This window comes from Anas acuta, chromosome 1 (genome assembly GCF_963932015.1).
Source record: "Anas acuta chromosome 1, bAnaAcu1.1, whole genome shotgun sequence".
NCBI classification, from domain to species: Eukaryota; Metazoa; Chordata; class Aves; order Anseriformes; family Anatidae; genus Anas; species Anas acuta.
The window spans coordinates 29,117,709-29,142,642 of NC_088979.1; the positions used below are offsets into that span (position 1 = coordinate 29,117,709).

At 40.6% G+C, this 24,934-nt stretch overlaps 2 protein-coding genes across 7 annotated transcripts in view; one reads left to right on the plus strand and one right to left on the minus strand.

Moving 5' to 3' along the window:
- LOC137852726 (RCC1 and BTB domain-containing protein 2) overlaps positions 1-5,116 on the plus strand; it is a 32,346-nt gene extending 27,230 nt beyond the window's left edge. For all 4 annotated transcript variants that reach the window (XM_068674766.1, XM_068674757.1, XM_068674773.1 and 1 more), the window contains one exon: positions 1,455-5,116. In XM_068674766.1, coding sequence (XP_068530867.1) covers positions 1,455-1,595 — 141 coding nt within the window. In that variant the 3' untranslated portion in view covers positions 1,596-5,116. The remainder of the gene's footprint in view (positions 1-1,454) is intronic.
- A 787-nt stretch (positions 5,117-5,903) lies between these two features.
- The window catches only part of RB1 (RB transcriptional corepressor 1), a 78,862-nt gene continuing 59,831 nt past the window's right edge, over positions 5,904-24,934 (minus strand). For all 3 annotated transcript variants that reach the window (XM_068674686.1, XM_068674695.1, XM_068674715.1), the window contains 10 exons: positions 14,107-14,225; positions 13,471-13,616; positions 12,642-12,787; positions 11,823-11,927; positions 10,752-10,865; positions 10,497-10,663; positions 10,021-10,051; positions 9,539-9,681; positions 9,068-9,117; positions 5,904-7,870 (listed from right to left, as the gene is read on the minus strand). In XM_068674686.1, coding sequence (XP_068530787.1) covers positions 7,797-7,870; positions 9,068-9,117; positions 9,539-9,681; positions 10,021-10,051; positions 10,497-10,663; positions 10,752-10,865; positions 11,823-11,927; positions 12,642-12,787; positions 13,471-13,616; positions 14,107-14,225 — 1,095 coding nt within the window. In that variant the 3' untranslated portion in view covers positions 5,904-7,796. The remainder of the gene's footprint in view (positions 7,871-9,067; positions 9,118-9,538; positions 9,682-10,020; positions 10,052-10,496; positions 10,664-10,751; positions 10,866-11,822; positions 11,928-12,641; positions 12,788-13,470; positions 13,617-14,106; positions 14,226-24,934) is intronic.

Genomic DNA, 24,934 nt, shown 5'->3' on the forward strand with positions numbered 1-24,934 from the left:
TTAAAAATTCTTGATAATATTTTATTCTATCCTCAGGAAGTACAAAGGTCATCTGCTACAAAATATTTTAGGTTTATTTCTGATGCACAATGTGGAAAATTTTAGGTTGATCATCTTCGATATAACAGAATTAGTTAGAAAGATAGCGTTTCTTGAAATTGAGAAATAATTCACTAGAATTCTCCGATATTGTGGTCACCTTCTTCAACCAGTACCAGAAATGCAGCTGCTGTTCACTTTATTTTAATGTGGAAGTTTGCACACTGACTGTAAAGCAACAGCTGATTACCCAGATAATGGCAGCAGCACTCCAGAGGTGTACTGAATTCGGAGCTGTTGGTGACTTTGGTCTTCGTTCTACACTTTTTCTTCTTTTCTCACTCTTTTTCTTGCTGTGTCCTCTGTCAAAGCTTTAGTTACGTCTTGGAAAAGGCCCAGACTTGAAGTTTCAGTCTAAGGAAAAGGTTTCCAAGGGAAATGCACCAGTGCTCTGCTACATTTCTTTGTACAAGCTGCAAAGTTTGTGTAGATTACATAGAATAAAATTGGCGTGGATTAAAAGCCCTCTTTTTGCTCTTAACTTCCACGAGTTTATAGCTCATGGATTATACTACCATTTAGGTTTGCCTTGCGGCTGTTCCCAGCTGTGCTTGCTGCAGGTGATTCATTTTCCTTCAGCAGCAAGTTGTTACCAGCTGACGTTTCCTCAGGTAACCAACTGCCCCAGTAGGTGGAGAGAAGGATTGCCGCTGTTGTGAGCAGTCTGAGTGGACAAAATTTGCTGAGTAAAACCACAGTCGTATGGCTTAATGGCTCGTACCCATCATGTCCTGAATATCTGAACGTCTTTCTACAGCAGGACCGTGGTAAGACAGAACATTTCTGCTGTCTGGGAATCCCAGTACCTGGAGAGGGACATAAAACTCCAAAGCTGACCACAAAAGACACACAGATCCTAACATTGTTTGTGTTCAGTGAGCAACAGCTAGCTAGGGATCTCAATTCCTAAACGCTTTCTCTGTTATATCACTTTTTTGCTTTTATTTTCAGAAAGACTAGAGTATCTGTTGGTTTTCACAGGACCACCACTGAATTCAGTGCAGGAAGGAGTCATTGATGCTCTAGTAGGTGTATGCAGGGAAAGCTGATGGTGTCAGTTACTAATAACCTTTTCTAATGAGCTCAGTAAATATGACGGAGTCCAAGAGTCAATTTAGGTGGCTGCTCTTGGTTTTTGTGTTTATTTTTTTCAGAGGGGGTTATTGAATAGTTTATATTGACAAATTTCATCCTATCGTTTATGACCTAATGAAGCTGATCAACAAAAGGGATCGGTAATGTGAGAAACCTGGTACATTGTCTGCTAATTAAATGATGGATTTGAAACAGGAAAATAATGATGATAATGTTGCTGTCGGTTGTTCAAATTACAAATGAACTCTATCTGTTCCTAGGACTTGGAAGAATTTTGCTTCAGATTTTGCATAAATCATTTGACTGTTGTTACACAAACGCAAGGCTTTGCAGAAATGGACCATGATCTCCTGAAGAACTTCATTAGCAAAGCAAGCAGAGTGGGAGCATTCCGAAACTGAGACCCGAGCACCACCGAGCTGAAGAGCACATCCTCTTCCCTCCTGGAAACACTTCTCCTTGGAGAACTTACCCATGGTCAGAACATGCAGAGGTGTGGAAACAAAGACTTGGTGTCCACCAGCTTTGGAAATGTCTCAAAGTCTGCTAACGTACAGCTTGTGGAAAGCTGCCTTCCAGCAGATACGTATGGGGAGAGTTCACTGGCAACAGCCAGAATTCGACAGCAAAATCTAATACAGTAACTTCCTTTGCCCACGTAAGCAAACTAAGCTGTCATTATCTCGCCTATTTTGATTATTTGCCTTTTGTTTTTTGTATCTGGATTTTAAGGGGCAGTGACATGTTTGCTGCTAAAACTTCTCTAGTGTACTTCTATCACCAAACTAAGTTATTATGCCATAGTGGGCTTCTTTGTGCCTGGTTTATCATCCAGTGAAGATACAAACTTGTTTTTCCAAATACGTGACAAAGTAACATGCATTTTGTTGAGAGGAGAGGCTTTAGAGTGGTAGGAGGCTTTGTCTTGTTACACATTCATTTAGAGTGTAAATACTTAAACCATGAAGAGCTTCAGCTGGATGTCACAGGACATAGTTCCTGGTAGTTATGCCCATTGTTCTAGACAATGACAAAACCCTTCCTCTCCTTTACACCAAGCACGTTCCCTGGCAGCCCAGTGGGGTAGTGAACATTCAGTAGTATCAGTCTGGACACAAATTATTGATTTCGGAGTGTTTCTGAGCACTCTGAAAAACATCTGCTTGCTCGTTACTAAGAAAAAGAAACCCGAATGAAATCTCCAGGAAAGGGAAGTTCCACTTGAGGTTTGTTTGTTTATTCTTGTCTTAGTGCCTGTCTCCAGACAGATCATTTTATGAAAAGTGGAGAAAGAAACAAGATTAATTTTAAAGTGAAAAAAAAAATCGGTCTTACGATGAAATCACGGAAGTGAGACTCAGGCTATTTTCTGTCTGGGACACTTTGTTCAAATACATTGTCGTAGGTTCTCCACTGGTCCCTCGGGGTGACCACGCTGCTGCATTACATGGTGTTTTAGGTGAGAGGAGTTGCCCTCTGGACGTACCTCTCGTATCACTGACCTGTGAGGGTGACGGGATGGCTCACATGGAGCAGGTACCTGATTCCTCGCTGCCTGCAGTGAGCAAAGATAAAATCTTGCTTTGTGTTACGCAGAGGGGGGCTGCCCCTTTACAGAAGATGCTGAGCTCATGAAGCAGTTACAATTGTTTAACAGGCAACTGTAAATTAACTCTTGAGAAATTATTTCTCTTAAAAGACCGCGTGAAGTGGCTTTAAGGGTCTTTTGTGGCATCTTACAAATGCAGCAGGCCAGAAGCTGGCTGTCTAGGCTCAGTGCACTGATAGATGTTGTGCAACCTTCACTCAGACCTTGCTCTCACACAGAAGCCTTTGCTGACTTACTCTTATCCTCATGTGTGGTTTCCAAGAACCACATTTAATTCCCTTAACTGAGCTCAGCTTCATTTCATCATTTCTGCTGTCCTTCATTATGTCAGGTTATTATTTCTCAAGCAATTGTATTCCTGGAGGAGGAGGAAGAGGAGCAGCAAGTCTGGAGAGAAGAGGCAGAGGAGCGAGTAGTTCCCCTTTTCACATCAGGCTCTGGGGATGTGATTGGACGTGTGAGGTGTGCAGTCAGCAAAATTTACATAGGAAGAGGGCTGTAAGCAAATTAATTTGGAAAAATGCTCTGGTTAACAAACAAAAACCACTTCCGTTTTCAAACCGTCACTAGAAAGATACTGGATTATCTACTGCTACCACTCTTTTTTTCCCTGTCCCTTGATCATACTGCTTTGTCCAGCAGCGTAACTGCATCCTTCAGCAGCTCTGTCACTATTTCATATTCAAACAGAACTGGGCAAAACTTTGCAGTACATAATGCAGTTTCATCAAAACCACAGCTTCCCTCTGGGGGGGGGGTAAGATCTGTTTCGATAATTGTGTGTTGAAGGGCACTTGATGCAGGCACACAGATAAAAGAACAGTCAGATCGGGGCACAAGTTTACTGCAAACCTCGTGGGTTTTGGTTAAAACATCTTTGCCCAGCATTAATGATATCAAGAGCACAGATGCAAGGCAATGCCACATGAGCTGAGGCTGGGGAATTCCAAACATTTTGGCTGAGTCAGGAATGGACGGGGTGAAGCCTTTGTCCCCCCTCACCCCAGGGCCCGAGACCCGCCTGGGTAGTTACGAAATGATGAGTTCAAAAAATGTATGATAAAAGTCTCTCCAAATAGTCCCGTTGTTTTACTTCATGAGCCCAAACGGGCAAAATGAACTCTCCATTTTATTTATTTATTATTCAACACCTGATCAAAGCCATTCTCTGCCCAATGAAGAGCCTGGATCCCTGGGGATCCCACTCCCCAGAGTTAATACCACCACTCTCAGGCTCATAACGCAGTGGTTCAACATCCTGAGAGCCCCAGACAGAAACTACTACAGTCAAAGTGGTGTTTCCTCAGCAATGCATTTTTTTAGCTTAATCGGACCAATCGTGCCTTTGGTTGTTCTCATGCATTGTGATTTTTTATCCCAATTCATTTTCCTCCTGCTCATCATTTCCCACCTCCCGTACACATTAAAGCTTAGCTGTACTTTCAGAACAGCTGCCAAAGCCTGTAATTTTGAGAGGAAGCATCTCCGGACTGAGAGAAGGTGATCCTAAAGATCTCCTATGTCCGTGTTGGCCTTTATTCAGGCAGTGTGTATCATTTGACCTGGATGTGACAGTACTTTATTCATAGAGACGTTTATTTATTTATTTGTTAACCCTCATTTGCATGCACTTTCCTTGGCACTTACAGGTCAGTGTTTAAAGAAACAAACTGGCTTAAGTGGTTAAATTTGGACGCTTGTGCATAAATGTGCTTGAAAGCCAATCATGGGATGCTTTAGAAGAAATTAAAGATGCATTTTACCATTGTACGATTGTCTGCAAAAGACATACATTGTGGATCTTGGAGGTTAAGTACTTAATAAAGGGGTGGGTCTAGGTCTTTTTATGGGACACCACAAACAAAAAAAGGTATTTGTTATGTGAAAATGTGGTCCTGCATAAAACGTGCCTGGGGTTGAAACTAAGAGAGATCTTCAACTGCTCAGAAAGGGAAACGCAGGTGGATCACTTTCTGAATCAAGTGGAATTGGGAAGAGAAGATAGGACAGGAATAGGATCGCTTAAAAGTTACATTACTGAAATTAAAGAGTTAGCACTGCGATGCCATTTAGTAGTTTTGTTATACCTGGTAACTCTGTAAAGTGCTGTTTTTATGTTATCTGAGTAATTTCCATGTGCTTTCCTTGTAAAACAAAGCATTTAATTACTCCGTAGAGACAGGACTCGCTGGGTACCACCTAATGATGTAGAAAGTTCACAGCCTGAACGTAAAAGTGATTTGATTACTTGTTTCTTAATAAACTTGCCTGGTTTTAACAGACCATTAATAAAAATGTCATAGTATTTAAAAAGTGCGAGTGGGATTTTTTTCTTTCTTTTCATCAGAAAAGAAAGTCTGACATAACGTTTGCTCAGATTTATAAGCTGAGGTGGCTACGTAGTTAGTAACATGGGAAAAGAAGAAATAAAACAAAGATGCTATTTCAGAGGGAGATTAAATTAGAAAACAATTCATGTTTTTAAGGAAAATAACTGCCACCAGATAAAGCATAGGCAAGCAGAATGCAAACTGAGCCTGCAGAGCAAGAGGGCTGGAGAATTTGCAGCAGTTTCCACCTTTCAAATTAATGCCCTAATGATTAAATGATTAATAAAACTGCTTCAGACCACCAAGAATTGCTTCTGAAGCAGATTTCAAAATCTGCTAAGAAGCTGCTAGTTGCAATATGCCTTTCTGCGTGTGTATCTGCACAAGAAGATGTTTTTAGAGACTGGCAAGTTTGCAAGTGCTCTCGGCATTATGTCATGCGTGTCAGTTCTGTAAATAGCCCCCCAGAGCTCTGACTCACCGGCACCCATCCACTCTGGTAAGGCAAAGACAGGAAGCGTGCACGGCTGAAGTGCCTGCAGCTGGACACCTGGCTGAGGAAGCGATGACAGCTCACGCTCCTGTTTTGACATCCTGGGCTATTTTCAGCAGTTCTGAGAAGAGAATCGGTGGTGAAAAGCAGGGCGGTGCAGCGGCGCGAAGGCTTCTCAGTGCAGACAGGAACTGCTCCAAGGACTGCCTCAGGCACCCCTGCAAGGGCTGTGCCATGCAAAGCCCTCTCCTCGTCTAATAAAATTACCAACTATACGTCTTTGAAAAGCTATTTTATTTATCTTGAAAGGAGAGAAACTGATTAGTTGTATAAAATATTATCATACATTTGATGTAAAGCCTTCAGTCTGTTTGAGCAAAAAAAATACATTGTCACAGTAAAGAAATACGAGATCTGTTTGGTACTGGGCTCTGTAATGTTACCCCGGGGGATTCGCCAAAGGAGCACCGAGGAGCTTCGACTGCTGTAACAGAGCTGAGGGATAGCGGCCCCAAAACAACACACGTTCTGCTTGCAAAACTGCAAAAAGTGGAAAAATAAACGTAGGGTACTCTTAACGCTTCTGTACATCTTTCAGGAAGAAAGTCGAAGCCGTATTGAGACTAAAAAAATAACTCCATTTTATTTCAAAATTCAGTGACAAATCAAGGGTGCTGTTTGCAGCATTTTTAGTAGCTCTAGGGTTAGCTTCTGATCAACACCAGAACTGATCTTTAAAATGTACTACTGTAAGGACTCTAGGTTCAGCTATGCAATCTCTAAATAAGCTACCCAGAGATGTTTTAAGTTATTACTGTGTAAGGAACAGCTTTTCTACTATAACTGTATTAGTTTAAGTAGCTGCAAAGGCTACATTTCATTAAAAAATGGGTAATTTAAAAGTGGGATCTCATTTACTTCTGTAAAAGTACCATTTCATATTTCTTCTTATTTCTACTAGGAAATGAAAGAGGCTTTCATTAACTGGCTATTTTGCAATCCCTTTATCATTGCAAGAAAAAATCCAGTATCCAAATCAGTAATTTACAAATACATTGTAAAAAACAATTTTCTTTTGGCTACTTGTAACTGTTCACAAGTTGCCTATTAAATTCTGCCTTTTTGAGGTCATGAAATCTGGGTTGGTGCAGATGCTGCCAACGGGAGACACGCTGCACTTTTAGCTAGCAGGTTATCTACTCTTACCGGGAACCCAACTTCTGACACAGCTTTCAGCTGTGGGAAATAGCTTTTGAGCCTGTTTTTCAACTTACTGGGTTTGGCTACAGTTAGACGAAAATCTGAAATCACTCCAAGAAAATCCCACATCACTGATAACTTAGGTGTACCAGGCGCGACGTAGGCCTGTAGTGCTTTTTGTTTTAATTGAGATTTTCCAAGATATGAAAGAGCAAATCAAGTACTTTGCATCTGGGAATAAGTCTTGGTTTCTGGGACTCATTTAATGTGAAATTCACATTCAGTAAAATTCAAACTGGACAGATGGGCAGTGCCCTCTGAAGGAGCGGAGCGAGGGCTGGGACAGGAAAAATGCAAAACATTCTGGATCTGAGGTATGGGTTACTGGTTTCAGTAGTACAGCTACATAATGAGTTCACTTTGCTTTCTGGTTCTACTTCTGCAGTGAGATCCTGACCCTGCAAGACTGCTGTGCAGCTTAAGTTAATGGGAATTTGATCTACTAATTATATACAGAGTCAAATCTTTGCAGTGTCTGGCCCCTAATTTTCAAAATTTGCAAATAATGCTTCGAGTTCCAATAATAAAAAGAAATCTAAGTAACAAAAATTAGTGCACTTCAAAACATTCTAGCTAACATTTCGCCTTTAGACAGAAAAATTCAATCCAAGGAGACTGAACTGGCTTAAATCAGTAATGTCGCAATAGGAAACTAAGACATTTTCCAAGTCTGTTTTTAAAATCCTCAAAAAAATATATATAAATTAAATTCAGTGGCTTACATCGGATACATGCTACATCATAAGGCAAAAGTATCATGAAAAATATTTAAAAAATAAAAAAGTCCAAATGTTTTCAACTAGCCATTTGGAATAAAAAGCGACTAAAAAAGCAACTCAATTAATGAAGGCTGTAAAACAGAAACAATCTAAGAGGGCCTGCAGCGCAGACCCTGGTCCTGAGAAGAATCTCACTTTTCTTCACTGGCTGAGGTATCGTTTCCATCGTTGAGTTTCTGCTTCTGCATTCTTGTTCGAGTGGATGCTACAAAAGAAGAAAGAATGAAATTGGCTCCTTCCTTCAGAATTATTTTGGATGGGATTATTTATTGTAAAAACTGGTAATGATGCAAGGAATAGAAGCACACTAAGTAACAAAACCCGCACTTTAAAAGAAATGCAAAATGTTATTTCAGCAATTCTTGCTCAGTTTATTTCACCGCCTTACAGAATTCCACCCTTTCAGGGAAGTTTTCATGGCTGTTGTATCCTCACTTTTGTCAGTCTTCATCCTTAGGACGAGGAAATGGACTGCTCCATGTAGGGCTCTGCCTTGTCACCAGACAGACGGAATGGGTTACACAACCCCCACATCCCAGCCCATGTAGCAAATTCCCTTTTCCCCCAGTGACATATGGACACAGCTGGCCATGGAACAGAGCACCCCCTCTTAACCTCTGCCACAGGTAAATACTGAAGCATTTCCCCTACCCTAAAATAAACGAGAGGTGCCTGGTTCTGCAGTCACCCCTGTCCTGAGGAGCAATACCACCTAGAGAAGAATTTTTAACAGGCAAATCCGCTCAGCTACTGAGCTCGGGGATTCTACCAGAGAGTCAGTGTCTGGCCAAACCAAGAGCGCTCCTTCTCAGGAGTGGAAAATACAAACTCAGGTGTGGAAATGGAGCTGCTTTGTATTTCATAAGCTAGATTTTGAATTTTATTTGAAAAACATTTAAAAAATTGAAAGAAAGGTTGATCTGCAGCAGAAGAAAAGCAGTCTTGGGCATTCAAGTATAAAAGCAAAACACAAAATTACGTACAATTTTCCTCGACTATACTGCAATGGCCTAAAAAGGTGTTCTGGTCAACTAATGCAGTTGCAATTACTACTGATTTCTACCTGCACGCTCTCAGTAAAGGATCTGTCATTATAACAAACAGGAAAGCCTTGGCAAACATTTAATTCCACTTCAAAAATTCTAATATTTAGGAAGACCAAGTCATGCTCCTTTTCTCATTCACATGCAATAGCATTTGATGATATTAAATAGCATAGTGCCATAGAAAAGAGCCTTTTTTCATTTAATCATCTCCATTTTTTAAGATTAGGTTTAGCAAATATAAAAAGAGCAAGCACAGAAATGCTATCAGTGTTGAACAATGTTTTTATCTGAGTTGACACAAACTATTTTATGCAAGGTAGTCACTGCTGACAAGTTACTGAAAAAATAATACTCACTCATTTCTGCAAGCTTTTGTTGGAACTTGGACTCCTGGGGTAGGTGTTTACTGCAGACAGAAAGCATTTGAGTAAAGAGACGTTAAAAATATATATATATATTTTATCCTGATAAACCTAACTGTAAATCAGTATTAATTAATTTCAGTGCTATTGCCTTATTTTACAAAGATATGCTATTTTTTCTTCCAAAATAAACTCAAGAGGTGATTGATTTCAACACTGAGGACAACAGCATGATTTAGATTTAGGACTCAGCAGAAATACCAGGATGCTGAACGTACAGGCACTGAATAAATCCTTGCTTTTGCCATGATGACACCAAGTGTCCTATTAAGTATTATGCTTCCAGCTCTCACTTAAAATTTTTGAACTTCCACAACTATATATAGACTTTGGGCTGCATTCTGAAGGTCCTGAGAACCAAACATCAATTGTTTCAGTTTACCAGAAGTCCAAGAACAATCTTACCTCCCATCTGCTTCATCTTGCCCTTCTATATCAAAGCGCAGCCTCTTTAGTGGCTTAGGAGCATCGCTCACTTCGGCACCGCGCTTCAGCTGTCTCTCACTGTTGCACACCATCTGGTTTATTTTCTGAAACTTTTCAGAAGTCTGAAATGACACAAAAATAGGGAAAGAATCACCAATAAATCCTGGAACTACTCAAACTTCCCTGATTATCCACTACAATATTACAAGTTCTAAAGCTGCAGCCTAAGAACTCTGCTTTTAAAATGTTTTGCATTTGATTTTAGTCATTGTGAAAGAAGGTAAAGTCTGAATATTTGAGAAAAGGTTAATAGTACACCCCGTGTAATCCTTGTGCTTACAAATTCCATGAATTACTACATTAAATTAGAAACACTGGCTGGTTCTACAGCTGTCAGGAGGCTCTTTCATTCCTCCCAAAGTTACACGCATTCCAGATCAGACAAAAATTGTAAAACTCACCCCAAACGACTCTCCGATGGACACCAGAATTCTGCCAAATGAAGAAAACAAGTGTTTCAGATTAAGTGACATTCCAGAATGAGACACAAAAAGAACCATTAATTTAAACAGCTTCGCATAAGACACTAACGAGCTCTCTTCCTCCCTGTGCCAAAAGTGCAAACCCATCCCGCGCTTTGCCGTGTTCAGATCATTCATGTTTCCATTAGGGCCAGTGAAAACTCAATCGCCAAACCAACCGTCCCATACAGATAATCAACTAGAAACTGTGGCCTGAAAGAATCTAAGGCCCAGCAGTCCATCCCCTAGGATGGACTACAGGAGGACACTTCAGTGCTGAGTACCTGATGATCATCCCTTAATTAGATAACCTTTAGATGTTTTCTAATCAAATTATCTTGATAAACTACACCGTGCAGTTCTCTGGAGTCCCAACAACTCCACTTGGCTCAAAGAAATAGTTGCAACCAACATACCGAGACCTCGGAGTCATCTTTGTGGGAGACTGAAACCCATCAGAGAATTTGTATGGGCTCTTCAAGGGCGAGATGTAGATGTTATTGCCAGCAGGGACACGCCGAGGAGAAGTGGAAAACTGGTAAGGGCTGCGAGGAGCGTGTGGGATAGGTGACAGAGTAGGAGGCTAAAAAATAATAAAATAATTATGTTTTAGTGTCTATATATGCCTATTCTGTTAAATAAGCAATACTGAACACAGCTAACGGCCTTACCCTGTTGGAGGCATACTGCAAAATGTTCGTTTTCAGCTTCTGCATAAACACCAAGTTGTAGAAGACTATAATGGAGTCGTACTGTTCTTCCCTGATAAGAACACGTTTGAAGGTCTGCGTAGGGTGAGAAAGCCATACATGACAAAAAGAAAAAAGGAAAAAAAATTACATTTGACAAACTTGTAACGCCATTCATAAACTTTGTGGCATGGGTCAGGCACCAGCCTTTGTAACTACTTTTTCGAACTGTTTTTTTCCAAATACAGATGAACATCAGTAGAGGTTCCTCCTTAATTAAGCAGCACATCCCTTTCTTTACTGTGAACATTGTTATAGTACTGATTAACTATGTTTTCCAAATTTAAGCTCCATTTACTTTCACACATCCATTGTCATTAAAAAACAAGGCTTTGCTACTTTTGCTACTAGGATCAAGGCTGAAAAACTCTTCATTTCTCACCTGACACGGATAAAACAGTTCTTCAGGTTTGGAGATAGAGCTCAGGGATTTAGCCAAGACACATTGAGAAATTCTGCTACTAATAGGATGCTTACAGTTCAAATAACTGTTTTTTTCCTACTGAAGCAACTTTTTACGTTAGAATTGAGCCTGTAACTTTAATGGGCCTCCCTACACTTACCTATTTGAAATATAACCACATTTTTATTGGATATATCTACAGAAAGTAATCTATCTCCCCTCAACAGTCAATGGAAGTTAGGTAAATCTAAAGCAACTTGGGTTGTTTTTGAAAAATCCTGTTAGTACTGCATCTGAATCTTCCATCTAGTCTCCAAATACAACCATAAACTGTTATTTAGTATCTTGAATTGAAAAGGCAGAATGAAGTTTGCCTTCTGAGGCAAACTAACCTATCTGTGCAAGATGTTTAAAGAAACATTTAGTATTAGAGCTAGTTTTCTCATCCCCCAAATTAAGACAAAATTAAGCATTTGGAGAGTTTGTACTGAACATGAACATTTGTATGCCTGGTTTTTCATTTTAGACAGAGAAAAACAAGTGAAAAATTTGTTTATCATATTGTATATCATATTAAAGAATTTCCATACCTCTTGGTTTGTATTGGGAAGCTCCTTGTATGCTGAAACTATTATCTTAAATCTAAGATCCACATTTTTTACTTTGCATATGCCATACATGGAACACATCATGATCTATTAAAGAAAAAAGAAAAAAAAAAACAACAACTCAAAATGCAGCATATTAATTTGGGCTTTTCATTTCAACTTTTTAAATCCTAATTTTTCTGTGATACTCTTCTGTGCTTTCATGTTTTTAAAACAGAAAGCAATTCTGGCTTCAGCAAGAGCCAAAGAAGCTTTGCTACTGAGTTTGAAACTTTCCTAATGGCTGTTCTCTAAATAAACAAAAGCAAAAGCTCAGTTTAGAAGCCTTCTGTTACTGACTGTGCTCTGAAAGTCACCGTGCTATTCACCTTCATAAGAACTTTCAGAAAACATCAACTACTGTTCCCTCCATTTCTGTAGGACAATTAACTAATTGCAGCTGGCAATACCTTTTCAAACCCATTTCACAGACTGGAATTTTAGGGTCCAATAGCAAAACAAGGATTAGTCAAATATTTTGTCTTCCCAAAGAAAACCAGTATTTTCTTACACAAATTAATAGTAAATTTGCTCTCTGTTCCTTATTTTGAAAATAGCCATAAATGGTATTTTAAGCATATCACAGTACTTAGAAACAAACATGAGAAGATCAAAAATAGACTTCACTAAGTGGGTAATTTCTGCTGTGAGTGATCAATAAGGAAATAAAAGCTCAGATCATAATTTTTAGCAGTTAAAGAATGCATAAGGAACATTTTATGCAGGAAAGCCTTTTGAAACTATTTTTTTTTTTAGTGTTACCTGGTCCAAGTGTCTGTCTCTCATAAGCTCATATTCATTTTGCAGCGTGTGCTGGAAGAGGGTCCAGATCAAGGGTTCCAGGTCAGGATGTTCAGAGAGAAGCCGAAAGAACAGGGTATGTAATCGATTATAGGCCAGTAGATACACTTGAGGGATAGAAAAGAAAAATAAACTGAAATGGTAATAATAGGGGTATACAAAATAAGAGGAACATGATGGAGGATGGACAGCAACTAAGTGTTTACCATCTCCCACTGTAAGAACTATGAGCTATCAAACCAACTAGTTCGGTTCAGAAGAAATGGAAGCGGACACATGGAAGTCCACACTGTACAATACTGCACATATGTCTGTGTCAATTCAAAAGGTCTGGACAAGCATTTGGAAAATGAATCTACTGAGAGCTATTAAGCAGATATATCACAGAAAGCTCAGGAAAACCCCCAAGCTGGAAAAAGTCAAAGCTCAGAAAAGCATTCAGGGGAAGCATCACATAAGCTTGCCCATTTCTTAAGCTTTCTGTGACACTTATTTATGGTCACTGCTGGAAGAGGGATATTATGATAGACAAACCCTTCATTGAAGACAATGTGGTCATTCTTACAAACAGTAGATAAGCTTTCAGCTGAAACTTAGTCTGTAGAGTGCACTCGTTAACCCGCTGGCACCATTTTTCTATTTCTTTCAATAGCAGTTCCGTTAAGGGTTTGTATGGCCTTTTGCTACATATTTCTATCATTACCTCTTAAGAATGTTGAGCTCCAAAACCAGAAAAGGATAAATGACCAGAGGTAACTTTGTAACTTCGGTAAGTACAGAAGCGACAAACCTTTTTTGTAGAACAGAGAGAGGGAGGTAGATTTTTGTGGTTTCTGTGATTGAGAGCTTGCAGCTGGCTGAGCATCTGGATTGGAAGTAGCACTGTGAGGGTGTCCAGATGCTTTCTTCTTAGGAGATCTCACAGGAGAAAGATACCTGGAGATTTAACTTCTATTAAGCACTTAACATCACATGATAAAGGAATAATTTAAAATGAATAATACTTGTACAGACTTTTCCCTCTCCCCCCATGAGACTAAATGAATTGGTACTATAACCAGTTATTCCCATATGAGAAATAAAAATTGAAATTATTGATTAAATACTGATCTGTATTCCTTCTTACTACAGCTCCAAGGAGCAAGAGAAATGTGTTAGTGATAGCACAAAGGACCTGCATCATCTTTCTCTCCTCCTTCCCCTCCTCTTACCAAACTTGTACTCATCCACTCACTCTGCTAACTAACCTCAAGCCAAAACCCAACTAACCTCAAGTCAAAACCATTTTACTGATAAGGGGACTTGTTTATTCCTAGACAAGTAAGGTAACAGTTTGCAATTACAAGTTCGATGGGGCTTGGATTTAAATATTAAGGGAGATATTAGCTGTACATTTCACTAGGCACCAAGCGTGCACGTCACTTACAGGTCTGCTGCAGTGTGGTTATGTTGGAGAGGCACGTTTAGAGTGGAGGCGGGCTCAGGCTGATCAGTCTGACCTTCTCGCTCTTTCGACTGCTTGATAAGATCAAACAGAGGTGAATCCTAGAAAAATCACAGTAGCAATACATTACACTGAGAAGAGTCATTGCATAGATTGTATTCCTTCCTAAAATGACCCCCAAAATATGCTCCTTTAATTAATGCTTTCAAATCCTTCAGAACACTCATGCTTTGTCCGCTAATACCAACCAATTTTAGCTATTAAAATACATCAAACATTTTGTTCTGTCCAATAGATACAAGTCAATTGCAGAGTTCAGACACTGCTGCTGTATTCTGAAGTCTCTTATTGATCCCTATTAAAAAGCCGTTCCTGAAGAGAAAAGTAAATGGCACATCAAGTATGAAGACAAAAGGTTGCGTTGTCAAAAAACACACGGGTGACTAGAAGATAACTGATGAAAGAAAGGGACTACTGCTGCTACAATGTCTGCCTAATATTTTACACATGATAGATAACATACAAAACACAGTCAGAACTCATCTCATTGCACCAGGGACTATGCAGATCTCTGCAATACCATTTTTGGATGTGATTTTCCTAGGGCGACTTTTGGCAAGGGCTGTATCACTCTGCAAGCATTAAATCTCTGCCCTTACACCCAGCTGGGATCTTAAAGGCAAGTACAGTGACCTGATCCTGCTTTGGTAGCTTATCTCCAACGTTACCCAGCTTTCAATAGGTAACCATGCTGATGGAGAGAAACTCCAAAACATCAATTTGACATTAAAGGACATATTTAACTTGAGGGAAAAAAAAAAAGAAAAAAAAAAAAAAGAAGTCCACACATTTGGATTTTAGGTCAGTTATCTGGACTTTAGGCAAGGCAGCTGGAATAAGCTCGAACCTACTAAGACCTTGAATTAAGGAAGCAATGAAGAGAGGATGTAAGTGAAATGTAGATGGTTCTGGTCAAAGTGACATTAGTACTACTGCTGACAACAGTAACAAACAGCACTCGTGCAGAAACAGAATCTCAGGCTTTTGCCATTTGCGTGTCATGTACAGGGCAGAATTCTGCTGATACAGCAAGTCTTCACGGGAAAATAATTTGGCATTGAATTTAAACCTAATTTTGAAAACACAAGGTTGCTGGCTTCTGTTTTTTACACTTTCTTTAAACAGGACTCTCATCCTTGAGCTCAACGTTGCCTGCCAAGAAAGTAGCATCTAAAGTCCACAAGCAACTGAACAACATCTTACAGAAAACCAGCTGCCTACTTAGAGCTGAAAGCAGTGTTAGTAAAGACAGGGTAGAAACAGAAACTCATTTTTTTCCTCCAAATGGTCTCCTAAAAGCCACAAAATCAGTCAGGTCAACACTTGGTACATAAAACATCATCTGATTGTCCAAGGTCTGTTTGATCCTACAAATGCATGTATTACTAACAAAATATCATGACAATGACAAACCTGTACAATAACAAATAGGAACACAGCATGCTGTTAAGCAAGCTGAAGGTGATTCTTATCGGTTTTAATAGTATTAAAACCAGCATTAAGACCTCCTTTTAGTCTTATTTCTAAAAGAGCACTTTCCTTCTGAAGTGTGACAACTACGAACTCAGAGCAACAAGATGAGAGAGGCTTGAGATTTACAATTCTTCGCATTGTGTAATTCTTAAATTAGGATTTTGGCAATACTGAAGCAGTTCCATCCATAACAGAAAAACATCAGTTACTGACTCATAACCACACAGTTATTTCTCCATCATTTCTCAACCAGATCTTGGACTGGCTTGCATCACCCTTCCTTGTATTTAGGAATGCACGTGCTTTCTCACTTGTCTCTTTTGGTGCTTCCCTTGATGAAAATGCAGACGTGACCTCCATTTCTTATTCTTCTGGCCACTTGGCCCTGCTCTTTTTTATTATTCCCAACAGCATCTCACTACGCTCTGAAGAATCCAGGTTTCTTTCCTAGAGCAATCACTAATTCATTCTGAAAACATTTCTCGATTCCTTGACTAAGAGTTAATCCCACTTCATTTGTTTAATGTTTTAACTACAATGACTGGAAAGCATTTTTTTAAATAAACATAAGTAGAAGAAAAGGGAATTGATATAGGGTGGGGAAAGAGGTCAAGAAATGGAAACAGAAGTCACAGTTTTTGAAGTTAGCACTTGAGACCAGAATTTCCGGGTCCTCTTCTCAACCCTGCTCCAGTTTTCACTAAACAGTGTGGTTTTATTAATCACATCATTTAATTGCAGAATCATAGAATATCCTGAGTTGGAAGGGACCCACAAGGGTCGTCAAGTCCAATCCTTGGCTCCACAAAGGAACACCCAAAAATCAGACCATGTGCCTGAGAGCACTGTCCAAACACTTCTGGAACTCTGGCAGGCTCGGTGCCATGACGACCACTGCCCTGGGGAGCCTGTCCCAGTGCCTGACCCCTCTCTGGGTGCAGTCCCTTTCCCTAACCCCCAGCCTGACCCTCCCCTGTCCCAGCTCCATGCCGTGCCCTCGGGTCCTGTCGCTGTCCCCAGAGAGCAGAGCTCAGCGCCTGCCCCTCCGCTCCCCTCGTGAGGGAGCTGCAGGCCGCCATGAGGCCTCCCCTCAGCCTGCTCTGCTCGGGGCTGAGCAAACCCAGGGACCTCAGCCGCTCCTTTGGGCACTGACAGCTTTGTGCCCTCCTTACCCTGTGGCACCCAGGGCTGTCCCATCCCAGCTGCAGAACCCAGTGCTTGTTAACCTTCATGTGGCTGGTGATTGCCAGCCCGCTGATTTGCCAAGATCTCTGCAAGGCCTCTCTACCCTCCACAGAGTCAGCAGCTCCTCCTAATTTAGTATCATCTGCAAACTTGCTTGCTATGCATTCCAGTCCTGCACCCGGGTCATTTATAAAAACACTGAAGAGAACTGGCCCCAGAATGAGCTCGGGAACCCAACCAGGGACTGGCTGCTGGCCTGGTGTAACCGCATATAGTACAACCCTTTGGGCCAGATCTGTCAGAGAACTGCTCCCCCATCGCATCACACACTTCTCTGGCTATGTGCTGGACATTTTGTGCAGAAGGATACTGCAAAAGACAGTATCAAAAGTTTTGCTGAAATCCACGAGGATTACATCTACTGGCTTCCCTTGGTCAAGTAGGTGGTCTAAAAGGACCATAAAAGGTCATCTTTGTTATAGAAGGAAATTAAGTTTGTTAAGCAGGACTTTCCCCTCATGAACCTGTGTTGGATGTGACCAGTGACTGCACTGTCTTCCAAGAGTTTTTCAGTAACTCCCAGAATAACCTTCTGCATAATCTCACCAGACACCGAAGTGAAATCGACAGGCCTGTAATTACCAGGGTCTTCCTTCTTACTCTTCTTGAAAACTGGGATGACATTTGGCAGCTTCAAGCCAACTGGGACCTCTCAACATTCCCAAGACTGCTGACACTAATTGAGAGAGGTCTCTTAGTGAGATCAGCCAGCTCTGAATACCCTGGGATAAATCCCATTGGGCCCCATAGACTTATATGCAGCAAATACCATAGAAATTCAGAGCTGGCTGAGTTTATCATTCCTACAGTCACAATCTTCCAACTCAGGGTATCCCAGGGCCAATCACCAGCGTTAGAGGTGAAGAAGTCATTAAACACCTCTGATAATGACAGAATGAGAGGAGACATGGCAGCTTGCTACCTATGAAAGAGATCTGCCAACTTTTAAATCATTTTCCCTCTCACTTTACTCCTATTTACTAGCATTAACATTCATTCAATCTCAATGCAAGTCAATCTGATGCACTAAAATAGCAGAAATTTAACATAAAGAAAAAAAAAATGGTTTGAGTTGAATCAGCTCAGAATCGAGCAAACAAAGCTAGAGCAAGAATTAAAAATAGTCAAGGCAGCAACTAAGGTTAGGAACAAAGTAGGAAAGAGCAGAAAACAGGGAGTACAAGATCTCCCACATTTACTGGAAACAACCTGTTGAATCAGCTGATTTGCACATGAAACTTTACCCCATGGGAATTTATATGAAAAGTGCTGCTTTCCATCAGGTAGATGAAGTTCAGTAAGCAAGAAGATATTCATTGCATTGAAACATCTACTTATAGAGACAGAGTAGTAGGATACAGCAAACCCAGTACATCTCCTGGCTTCCCAAAATTCTCATTGACCCAGTGGTAATAAATAAATAAAATGTGTGACCAGAAATGAGTGGTTGTCACATCCCAGCTGGCTTCCAGCAGCAGAGGCTGGCTGGCATGAGCAACGGTGGGATGTGTTAAAGCATTGACTCAATGGTTACCTTGGGCAAAGCACAGTCACCCGTGACCTGACTGCAGAAACTTGGTTAGTAATGGGGCTGCAGGAGGCAGGCCAAGGTTATTTGTTTTTTAGACCTGGTGAAAAGGAAGGTGAGCATCCCGATAGCTGTAATTTCCACTTTGTGGCTGAAAGCGCTTTAGGTTAAGCCATCTGTGCTCTTCTCCCAGGGCCATCTACCACTATTACCCGTGGCTTTCCACATGCACAGCCACACATGACAAATGAAAAGTAGGTACCAACTGCACCAACAAAACCAGTGCCTCACAAAAAACAGGGACAATGTTGAAATACACCGAGGTGAGTTTCTGCAAATGCATCTATCCTCCACCCTACAAAATAAATTGGCTATTAAGGGCTTAATTATAACCCAGCCTCTTTTATATATACATAAACATGAAAAATACTTGTATTTAGTGAATCTTGAGTGCATTCTGCAGCTTGCAGTCATTTTCCAAGGCCAGAAATTACCCAGAGCTTATCAGTGCTAACTCTGTTCAGCTTCAGCCACACTATTTGGTATTCAACAATCTACCTCTCACTTGAATGAACAAAATATGATGTCAATAACCAGACCATTACCAGTCCCCTAAGTAAGAGTCAAAAAAAAGAACTTTAACCCCCAGGTCCAGCTTTATCTAGCAGGACCGTTAATCAGTAACTCGTTTCTGAAGTGACATTATTCACACTATCTTTTACAAATTTTATATTGCTTTTCTAAGCTTTTAAGCAGCACTTCAGGTCAACAGGTCACCTCCAATGCATTCCTTTCACGTGAAAGGAGCTTTGCGCAATTTTTACCTTAATGCTAAATGCAGCCATGGAATAAATTTTACTAATAAAAATAACGGGATGCTACTTTTCCTTTGGGACTTCCATGCAGTAGCTAGCCAAGTCCTATTTTAGTGGTGCGAAAAGGGAGAAATCAAGTAAGAAGTCAGTCGTTTGACTCAGCTTCTCAGGGTCAAACGGCCATTGGCAGCAGAGCCAAGAACAAGACAGAAATTTGACTCAGTCCCCTCTCACATCAACTGTAACTGCAAAACCAAACTGCAATTAGGTGGGGGTTAGTTCAGGAAACCTCTGCAGGATGTTTCCCTGCAACAATACCTGCACTGCAAGCACTTACAGTCATTTTTCTCAAGTCTGCAAGCTCCTTTTCTGAACAAAGTAGGCTGAATCTCTTGCTGGCTAATCTTTATTTGGCTATGATGAAATACAGGACACAAGGGTGCTTCCCAGCTTCCTGGTCTTTATATCAGCTCTGTCCCAGCTCCATGTTTAACGGGACTTTGGTTTCCATGAGAAGATTAAATGAACGACTTAAAGCCTTAAATACAGACAATAGCTACCCTGGGGTTTGGGTGTAGCCCACTGATTATAAAGGAAGTCCCTGAGCAGCTTTCCTCTCAGGCAGTGTTAATTAGCACTTTACAGTATTTTAAGATCTGCTTTTCTCTTTATTTTCCACCGCTTCATGCTTCCTTTCTTTACAGTAATTTTCTAATTGGTTTTTAGTTATTTGCTGCCCATTATATATTTTAATACAACGTTTATCACTAAATTGTGCATCTCAATGCCTAGCAACATTGTGGAGTTGCTCTTTTTTTTTTGATAATTAACACCACCACAAATTACTGACTCAACCGATATGACACACAACATTAATAAATGTTTTTCTTCATAATATGCTAAAAGGTAGATGTGATTTTTGCACGGCAAAATAAAGCTAATTTAGAATTGACAACCTTGGAATGAAAGGACAAGGACCAGATGGGAGCTATCGACTTCCATGCCTCCTGTCCGGGACTGAATTACATGCTTAGAAAGCTGACTTTGGTTTGCAATTGTATGTTCAGAAACATTGCACAACAACTGGTATTCAGAATTTTGGAGTAATTTAGATCTGCCAAACCAAAATGTACTTCAGTCTACATTTCAAGAGTATTGCCATGGAAAAAATGCAAGATTAAGAACTGTTTTAATATCATTTATATGTACACATCTCCTACTACATAAGCTGTTTATATAAATTATGATCCTATTAGGGCTTGTTATTACAAAATTTATTAAGATAACATTAACAACTGCAGTGTTAATGGTGTAATTCATCTAAGAATATTGTCAGATCTGCTTTTAACTCCTTAGAACAGCTATGTTTAATACAACTCCTCCTTCTAACTTACGGCTAGTATAACACTGGCTTACAGAACAGAATGTTGTCATCAAGCTTTGTGATAATCTCCTTTTATCTAAATGCGACAGAGGAAAAAAGAGAGAAAAAACAATGTTAATTAGCCCTGGTCATTTGAGAGCTCTATTTTATCAGGCTTTTCCTCCTCACACAAAAGACTTGGAAAGTCATAAACTACAAAGAAGGTGACAAGCACACGCTGATAGCATTTGCAAATCAGCCAAACTCCAATTATTTGAAGTCCTTGACAGAAAGCACATGAACAGCTGATCTGAATGGGGGTGTCCTAGCCCAAACCCTACTAGGAACTTTCAAGTCCATTTCTCTCATGTTCCAGATTCTTACTAAATAAATAAATTAGGTACTGCACCACAGAAAGAGCAACTATTCTCTGGTCTGATACTTTGAACCGCTCATGGAAACATGGATCCTGCTGTAGATAGTCTCTAGTATACCTATATACGTATTAATATGAAATCAAGCATCTCTGAAGGGAGAAACTGTTATTTCATATAAAGAGCTAGTTGAAGGCCCAATGAAAAATAAGCTGAGATATCTTCAGTTAGGGAAGGAAAGCCAGGTCACCACAAGCCAGGATATGCGTCTTAAATTAGTGTTGCTTTAAATAAGGCAGTAAACCCATTATCTTTATAGTTCCTCTCCACTTTCAAAACTGTTCTTCATAAGATGGCTCTGTACGAACCAATTCTCTATGTATCACAAAGCTGATCTGTAAATGTCCACGGGGCCACCCCACTACAGGATGTAAGAGCATCACCAAGACATGATTCCCAGAAATGAAGAAGGATGCACGTGACATCTTCTGGGAGACCACCACATGTGCATCTTCCCTAGAAATTAGAAGGAAGATGCGAGAAAGATATAAAAAATTCAACAAGTGTACCACAGCAAGATGAACAATTGACAGGCAGGATTAGGTATCGGGGCTGACAGATGCTTTCAAAGTAGAAATAAAGTCAAGCTAAATTTAAAAAGTGAAACAGGACTCAAGCAATCTTCTAGCAATCTTTTTTTCCTTCAGTTTTTAAATGTTAACCGTAAAGATGACAGACCTGTTGTGCGAAGACTGACTAATGCTATTGGTATGTGTAAAAAATACTACACAGACAGATGATAATACTCTGCAAATATGAAAACCACTGACACAGCGATTGCTTTGTACCTCTGCAAACCAATCAGCAGTTGAATATTGAAGAAAAAAAAAATTAAACCATGGGCATCGAGACCGTTCCTGTTTGCCAAGGTGGTGAAACTAACTTTTGAAAGAATTACTTTGAAAGGAGTTTGGAAAAACAGCCTCCACACAGAACTATTTCTTTATTTGACTATTTGGTTCAAACCACTCAGAAAGACCCGGGGAAGACTGCTGCTAACATGGCTTGCTGTAGGCTCCTGCATGGCTTTCTTCAGCAGCTTTTCTGCTCAACACGCACCCAACTTGCACCCCTTTTTATTAAAAAAAATAAATAAATCATTAGTTACCTAGCAAGCCTTTCAATATTCAGCACATTAAAGCCTTATCTACACAAATGCTCTAAGCCATCATAAGCCAGTATTGCACCAAAATACAGTCCCAAACCCCTCCATCAACCTGCTCTGTCCTTCCAACTGTCCCTAACCTGTCTTGTGCAAGCAGAGTTGAGTGGCTGAATGGAGAAGTGGACCAGGAACTGTTGTGTTTTTTTCTGTTCTGCTGTTTTTTCTTAATTTTGGGCAGGGGATGCCTTAGTTGTACACTCTGAGGTACTCTCCTATTTATGGCACCACTGGTGTCTGCATCTGGTCAAATGAAGAGACAGAAACGAGCAGCTGTAGGATGACACGAGACAGCATCTTTCAGTGGCAGTACCAAGGCAGAGAAAGGGAAGTTATGCCTCACAAATCCCAGGATTTCTCCTCTAAAGTAGTGGAAGCCAGCCGTGAGCAGGGTGCTCCTGCAGCCAGAGGGGGTCCTGGTGCAGTGGATTTACTTGGGTGGGCATCCAAGCTCCACCACAGACACTCTCTCACTCCCCCTCCTCAAAAAGGAAAGGGAGAGAAAATACAATGCAAAGGGCTGTAAGGCTGAGATCAGGATGGGGAGATCGCTCAGCAATTACCATGACAGGCAAAACAGACTCAAAGTAGGTAGACAACAAAATATATTGCCTATTACTAATAAACTAGAAAAGTGAGAAACAAAGGAAAGAAACAAAAACACCTTCATCCCCATCCACTCTGTTCCACTCTGTTCTATGAGATATTCAGAGTTGGTGTGATTCTGAAAGCGCCAACTCAATGCTCAGAAGTCAAAGTGTAAAGAATTATTAGGAAAGTAGTAAAAGCTACCGTTGTGCTAGTACAGCAGTGGCCCATGGCAGGAAATGAGGAGACATTTCTGCTCAGAAAGAGCAGTCAGGCACTGGGACGGGTTGCCCAAGGAGGTGGTGGAGTCACCGTCCCTGGGGGTGTTCAAGGAGGGGTTGGACGTGGTGCTTGGGGACGTGGTTTGGTGGTGACACTGGTGGTAGGGGATGGTTGGACCAGGTGATCTTGGAGGGCTTTACCAACCTTAATGGTTCTGTGTCTTTATGGTTCTGCTAGACATCATCAATGAAAGTGACACCGTAGCCTAGTCCTGCACATACTTTTCCCCACAAGCCTCTTCCAGATGGATCTTTGGTCTGAACTGGCAGGGCTGCTACAGAAACAACCTTATCTGAAGTCATCTTCATGTTTATTGCCTAGCTCCCCATTGTAGCCAGGCTTCGGTGTGACTAATTCTTGGACACACCTTACCTGTCAAGGGTTTTTTTTAAGCAAAAGTCAAATGTCTCAAAGACAAACAGAGCTTCTACCAGTACCCCTCCAATACTCAGCACAAGAATTTATCTACAATTCATAAACTAAAACCCACCCAATGTGAGCCGTTGGGCTGTCGGAAATGGTGATGCATCATCAGTCAGCAACAAAACGTCCTGCCAAAAATCTTGAGGTTGAGAATTGTATCAACAACCTCAAGCAGTAAGAACACTGCAGGGTGTGAAGACATTTTTAGGAAAGGAAGTCGAGAAGAGATGCTTTAAAGGACCATTACACTAACCAACAGCAGGCCAAGTCCTAGGAACACAGTATTTCTACAATTATTATACATGAAAAATTATTACCCTCAGGAGCAAAACAGCACTCAAGCACTTCCTTTCTTCATTATTTTGGGGTCACAAAGTGCCCACTTCTGTAAGGAGAATGAAATTCTGTAATTACTCTAGTGATGACCAGATCGTTACAGTACCATACCCTGGTAAGTTTGCTCTTCCTGGCCGTTTCATTTCTGCCTGACTCGCACAGTCACTGTTCCCAGAACAATTAACCCCGAGCAGCAGTTCCAGGAATTACTTGTCTAAGTACAAGTGTAGACACGACCTTCCCCTCACTTCTCTGATCCTCTTCGATCCAGCAGAATACTCCGAGGTGATTACAAAGCAGCATTAAACGTGGATGAAAATAAGCCAGCATAATGGCATGCCGATGAAAACGTGCAACTTCAGCCTGAGAGTGAGCCTGTTACCTCCTTTTCCTCGCAGCCTGTGCTGGGACGCATATCACAGCGCATCAGCTCTGCCCTTGGATGAGGCATTCCCAAAAAATCATCGTACCGAAACCTCTAACTTTGACTAGCTGCTCAAAGCCCAACTGGCAACGCGCATCTTTTCCATGAAAAAACATTTAACACGAATTTCCTTCAGGTACCAACAACGTGGCATCTTTCAGATCTTTGCTTAAAGCCAGTAATTCAGTTTCAAGTCTCATTTTCTTTCCAGTTTCTCCTTAGCTGGACAGATTTAGGCACAACATATCACCAATAACTCCCTTAAGCCAGGTAAAGCAGTAAGCGTGCTGGGAAACTTTGTGGCCAGCAGCTTTTAAAAGCAGGACGGTATCTTTTAACAGAGACAAGGATTTGAGGAATTATGAATTGAACAAAACCGTAGACAACAAATAATCTGCTGAGAATGTGGATGTCTAGAGCTGCAAATACAGAAAGATTAATCCTGTAGAAAAAGGAGCATTAGCTGGGAAGTTACATCTTCTGAAACCTGTAGGAACAGACTTCCAAAAGCAACCTGATGTCGTGTTTCATGTCAAAATACAGCAACACAAGCACGAACACTGTTTTATGCAACAGATTTAATGACTGCTCCTAGAAAGTATCTCCATCTGCAAAAAATTACACATGAAAATGAGAAGAAAAAATTAAATTTGTAGTAAAACTATCTTACAGTAGAG